General features: G+C 43.8%; 1 protein-coding gene across 1 annotated transcript in view; it reads left to right on the forward strand.

Moving 5' to 3' along the window:
- Nucleotides 1-2,164: 2,164 nt before the first annotated feature.
- The window catches only part of LOC138373433 (ovarian abundant message protein-like), a 9,171-nt gene continuing 4,750 nt past the window's right edge, over nt 2,165-6,585 (forward strand). The window contains exon 1 of the mRNA XM_069339639.1: nt 2,165-2,220. Coding sequence (XP_069195740.1) covers nt 2,165-2,220 — 56 coding nt within the window. The remainder of the gene's footprint in view (nt 2,221-6,585) is intronic.

The raw sequence follows: 6,585 nt of genomic DNA on the forward strand, positions 1-6,585 counted from the left end.
CCAATTCCCTGATAACATCATAATTCAGTCTTCCTCATTCCAATACATATCAACATGATTCATGATGAACAGTGTGTTCACGCTTGTACTCTACACGACAGAGGTCAGTGTTAGTGTGTTCACGCTTGTACTCTACACGACAGAGGTCAGTGTTAGTGTGTTCACGCTTGCACTCTACACGACAGAGGTCAGTGTTAGTGTGTTCACGCTTGTACTCTACACGACAGAGGTCAGTGTTAGTGTGTTCACGCTTGTACTCTACACGACAGAGGTCAGTGTTAGTGTGTTCACGCTTGCACTCTACACGACAGAGGTCAGTGTTAGTGTGTTCACACTTGCACTGTACTCGACAGAGGTTAGAGTTAGTGTTTTCCATGTTCAATGTTAGGTCAATGTTAAGTGTTGCGAGAAGGATGCGAACCTTCTCCAGTAGGGCCTCCACTGGCTGAGAGCGACTGAAATTGTTGCATTCGAAATTTGGACAAATTAGTCATTGAAAGAATATTTATGTGTAAGAGAATACAATAAATTCCCTGCCTTTTCGTACCTTCTATCCTTGCCTATCCTCCCTTCTATCCTATCTCTTCCCTCTCTTTCCCTTCTGTACTTCCCTCTCCTCCTCGTTGTTCTTCTCTGCTGCTGTAGAGCTCCAAGCTGCCAGGCAACAGAGTTCAGAGTTCTTTAGGGTACATTTCTTCTCCTACAAGAACCGCGAGTTACTGACGCTCTATTTTTTGGCTTTTGATTACGAGGAGTGCTTGCTCGCTCTGTCTCTCTCTCTCTCTCTCTCTCTCTCTCTCTCTCTCTCTCTCTCTCTCTCTCTCTCTCTCTCTCTCTCTCTCTCTCTCTCTCTCTCTCTTGCAGTAGCGATTATCACCATCAAGGGTTGTCACAAGGTGTTTAGATTAAAATCTTCGTGAATGACCTGACCTGTAGGGGGCTTCGTTCGCAATGCTGCATCTCAATGTATCCATGAAAATATGCCTTAGAGCCTGGGGAACTGTGATGCGAGTTTATTAATTTTTTATTCGTTAACTTAACGAACTGTAATAGAATGTTTTAATGCATGGAAACTATTTTTGAGTATTTACGTATTAATAACTTCATGGCTCACGCTTCAGCTCCTGATCTGTTGTCCCTTTCCCCTCTGTGCCACGTTTAAAATATCTTCATGTCTGCCATGAGATCTGAACATACGGTAATTATCTGAACACTTGTCTGAGCATTTTTTACTTTCAATTGGCTGTTGCCAGAATTGCGTTCGATTGCGTTCTGCCAGACTGCCTGTGGGTCAAGGGAATAAAGGGATATAGGGGGAGGGAAGGGAGGTGTTTCTTGTTTATCTTTGCCTCTTGTCCATCATGTCAAGTCTCCAAGAAATTGAAGGGTCACCAAACTCACACACAATTAACAAAATTTAAAACTGCCCGAAACGCTTTGCGTAATAGTGGCTTTAGGCATTGTATGTACTAGCTCTATCTATAAAGCCAACAAACATTGTAAAATCTCTTTATGTATGTACCTTTACCTAAATAAAAATTATTATTATTATTATTATAAAATGAAGAGGTTTCGGTCCGTCTTGAACCCTGGATAACGTCTAAAATGGACCGAAACGTCGTCACTCTCATTTCATTTAATAGTTGCGGGCTGTGTTTCTAATTTTCAGCCAATGGCGTGACTGAAAATTAGAATTGGTTATTGACTTATTCTCTGACTGCGAAATGAAATCGCGTAATAACACCCGCTGTCTATATCGTCCAGGGGAGACCGGCCGCCCTTTGACTCCCTCTTTCATTGTATCGATAATGATAACATTGGATAATGAACATGATTAATGTGTTATAACTAATACCACCACATGATTAATTCCTTTCAACATCGTTGTGAAATTTATGATAATTGTACACGTGTGTATAATGACGTTCCCTCTCGACATTGAGTAGTAAAGCCCCCCCCCCCCCTCCCTTAGCGGTAGCTCTCTCAACAACCTTTGGTCATCAACTCGACGCTATGGAGCGATCTTAGTGAATGGGAACACACCAAACTCACTACACTCATCACCTCACGGCACTACATGAAGGCCCGAATCTTAACTTCAGTAAAAAGGCATTTAGATCTTTGTGCACCACCTTCGTGAGACCAGTCCTGCAGTATGCAGACTATGCTTGGAACCCCTGATATAAAAAAGCACATAAGCAAACTTGAAAAGATTCAGAGGTTTGTTCGAGGCTCGTCTCAGCATGGGATGGAATACGAAATATGGTATGGAATATGGGATGGAATACGAAAAAAGAACAATGAGAGAGCAGACCTAACGACGCCTTGAAAAGACACGCCACAGCGCATAGACATAATTGACACAAATGAAACAATGTAATTGATGTGGTGGAACAGTGGAACCGTTTACAATGAATACAATAGAACAGGCAGACATGAGGGGAAGCTAGAGACACAAATGAGCCGTCGAGACGTGAGAAAATATACTCATTTTGCAGAAAAGATGAAGTACACAGCATTGTACTATACGAGAAGGTAACAGGTGTTAATTTCATCCACATTTTTTTAGTTTAAGATGTAAGGATCAGTCGGGAGTTGTTTTATTAGTATGTAGCTTGCAAATCAGAGTCCCAACAACTGCCGCTCGAGATCCTGCAGGCCCAAATAAGCGAGTGAGCACACAGATTCACACACACACACACACACACACACACACACACACACACACACACACACACACACACACACACACACACACACACACACACACACACACACACACACACACACGCACGCACACACACACACACACACGCACGCACACACACACACACACACACACACACACACACACACACACACACACACACACACACACACACACACACACACACACACACACACACACACACACACACACACACACACACACACACACGCACGCACGCACACACACACACACACACGCACGCACACACACACACACACACGCACGCACACACACACACACACACACACACACACACACACACACACACACACACACACACACACACACACACACACACACACACACACACACACACACACACACACACATACACACACACACACACACACACACACACACATATATTCAGTCCTGCACCTCTCCTGAACCACACACACACACACACACACGTATTCAGTCCTGCACCTCTCCTGAACCACACACACACACACACACACACACACATATTCAGTCCAGCACCTCTCCTGAACCACACACACACACACACACACACACACACACACACATATTCAGTCCAGCACCTCTCCTGAACGACACACACGCTACCAATATCGTTATAACACACACCAACACTTCCCGTTCCCTCTCTGTGGTATACGTCATATTTTCCCCATTATCCAGGCTAGTATCCTTCATCCTGGGCTGGATATATTGGGAACAATATACAAGATGGGCAGTCCTACGCCCCAATGTCTTGCAGTATACCTCAATTTGCGATAAAAGATGAATATATTTAAAATATAATTCGATGCATCCTCATCTGTGCCTGTGTTGTTTTACGCTGTTGTTTTACGCTTACGTGTACTCACCTAGTTTTGTTTGCGGGGGATGAGCTTTGACTCCTTGGTCCCGCCTCTCGACCATTAATGAACTGATGTACAGAATCGTGAGCCTACTGGATTCTATCATATCTACATTTGAAACTGTGTATGGAGTCAGCCTCTACCACATAACTTCCTAGTGCATTCCATTTACTAACTACTCTGACACTGAAAAGGTCTTTCTAATGTTTCTGTCGCTCATTTGGGTATTCAGCTTCCACCTGTGTCCCCTTGTTCGTCTACCACCCGTGTTAAATATTCCATCCTTGTATACCCTGTCAATACCCCTAAGGATCTTGTAGGTAGTGATCATGTCTCCCCTTACTCTTTTGTCTTCCAGTGTTGTAAGGTGCATCTCTCGCAGCCTTTCCTCATATCTCATGCCTCTTAGCTCTGGGACTGGTCTAGTTGCATACCTCTAAACTTTTTCCAGATTCGTCTTCAGCTTGACATGGTACGGGCTCCATGCTGGAGCGGCATACTCCAGGATTGGTCTTACATATGTGGTATACAAGATTCTGAATGAATCCTTACACAGGTTCCTGAATGCTGTACTTATGTTAACCAGACTCGCATATGCCGCAGACGTAATTCTTTTTTTGTGGGTTTCAGGAGAGAGTTTTGGTGTGATATCAACTCCTAGATCTTTCTCTCTGTCCGTTTCATGAAGTACTTCATCTCCCATTCTGTATACTGTGTCTGATCTTCTGTTTCCGCCGCCTAGTTTCATTACTTTGCATTTACTCGGGTTGAACTTGAGCAGCCATTTGTTGGACAATTCATTCAATCTGTTCAGGTCATCTTATAGCCTCCTAGTATCCTCCAATGTTTCAATCCTCGTCATAATTTTTTGCACACACACACACACACACACACACAACTATGTGTGTGTGTGTACTCACCAATTTGTACTCACTGCGGGGGTTGAGCATTGGCTCTTTGGTCCCGCCTCTCAACCGTGAATAAACTGGTGTACAGATTCCTGAGCCTACTGGGCTCTATCATATCTACATTTGAAACTGTGTATGGAGTCAGCCTCCACCACATCACTGCCTAATGCATTCCATCCGTTAACTACTCTGACACTGAAAAAGTTCCTTCTAACGTCCCTGTGGCTCATGTGGGTACTGAGTTTCCACCTGTGTCCCCTTGATCGCGTACCACGAGTGTTGAACAGTTGGTCCTTTTTTACCCAGTCGATTTCCCTGAGGATTTTGTAGGTTGTGATCATATCTCCTCTTACTCTCCTGTCTTCCAGTAGCGTAAGGTGCATTTCCCGCAGACTTTCTCGTAACTCATGCCTCGTAGTTCTGGGACTAGTCTAGTGGCATACTTTTGGACTTTTTCCAGCTTCGTCTTGTGCTTGACAAGGTACGGGCTGCATGCCGGGGCCGCATACTTCAGGATTGGTCTTACATATGTGGTGTACAAGAATCTGAATGATTCCTTACACAGGTTCCTGAACGCTGTTCTGATGTTAGCCAGCCTCGCTTATGCTGCAGACGTTATTCTTTTTTATGTGGGCTTCATGAGACAGGTTTGGTGTGATATCAACTCCTAGATCTTTCTCTCTGTCTGTTTCATTAAGTACTTCATCTCCTATTCTGAATCCTATGTCTGGCCTCCTGTTTCCACTGCCTAGTTTCATTACAGTACTTTGCATTTCCTCGGGTTGAACTTCAACAGCCATTTGTTGGACCATTCACTCAGTCTGTCTAGGAGATCTTGTAGCCTCCAACTATCATCCTGTGTTTTAATCCTCCTCATAATTTTTGCATCATCAGCAAACATTTAGAGAAACGAGTCAATACCCTCTGGGAGATCATTTACATATATCAGAAACAGTATAAGACAAAGGACTGACCCCAGCGGGACTCCACTTGTAACGTCTCGCCAATCTGAGACCTCACCCTTAACACTGACTCCTTGTCTCCTCTTGCTTAGGTACTCCTTTATCCAATAGAGTACCTTCCCTTTCACTCCAGCCTGTATCTCATGCTTTATCTCTAGCCTCTTGTGTGGTACTGTTTCAAAGGATTTATGACAATCCAAAAATATGCAGTCTGCCCACCCTTCTCTTTCTTGCCTGGTCGTAGAATTCATATAACCCGGTGAGGCAGGACCTGCCATCCCTGAACCCATGTTGATGCTGTGTTACAAAGTTTTTTCGCTCCAGATGTTCCACTAGCTTTCTTCGCACAATCTTCTCAATCAGTATGCATGGTATGCAGGTTGGGGTCACTGGCCTGTAGTTCAGTGCCTCCTGTCTATCACCTTTCTTGTATATCGGGACTATGTTAGCTGCTTTCCAAATTACTGGCAGTTCCCCTGTTGCCAGTGATTTGTTATACACTATGGAGAGTGGAAGGCACTGTTCTTCTGCTCCTTCCTTTAGTATCCAAGAGGAGATTCCATCTGGGTCTATAACCTTTGTCACATGCAACTCCAGTAAACACTTCCTTACTTCCCTGCTAGTAATCTTAAACTCTTCCAGTGGTTCCTGGTTATCTGTTTCCTCTCTTATGTCTGGAATTTCTCCTTGCTCTAAGGAGAAGACCTGGAATTTCTTATTCAGTTCCTCACACACTTCCTTGTCGTTTGTAGTGAATCCTTCTGCCCCTATCCTTAATTTTATGACCTGTTCCTTTACTGTTGTTTTTCTCCTGATGTGTCTATGCAGCAATTTAGGCTGAGTCTTTGCCTTGCTTGCGATGTCATTTTCGTATTGTCTTTCTGCCTCTCTTCTCATCCTGACATATTCATTCCTAGCATTCTGGTATCTTTCTTTGCTCTCAAGTGTCTTGTTATTCCTACAGTTTCTCCACGACCCTTTACTTTGTTGCTTAGCTAGCCTACATCTCTGTTTAAACTATGGGTTTCTCTTCTTCATTTCACTGTTTTCCTTTTGGACTGGACAAACTTGTTTGCTGCATCCTTGCACTTCTGCGTGATGTAGTCCATCATGTCTTGGGC

This window comes from Procambarus clarkii, chromosome 42 (assembly GCF_040958095.1).
Source record: "Procambarus clarkii isolate CNS0578487 chromosome 42, FALCON_Pclarkii_2.0, whole genome shotgun sequence".
Taxonomy (NCBI): domain Eukaryota; kingdom Metazoa; phylum Arthropoda; class Malacostraca; order Decapoda; family Cambaridae; genus Procambarus; species Procambarus clarkii.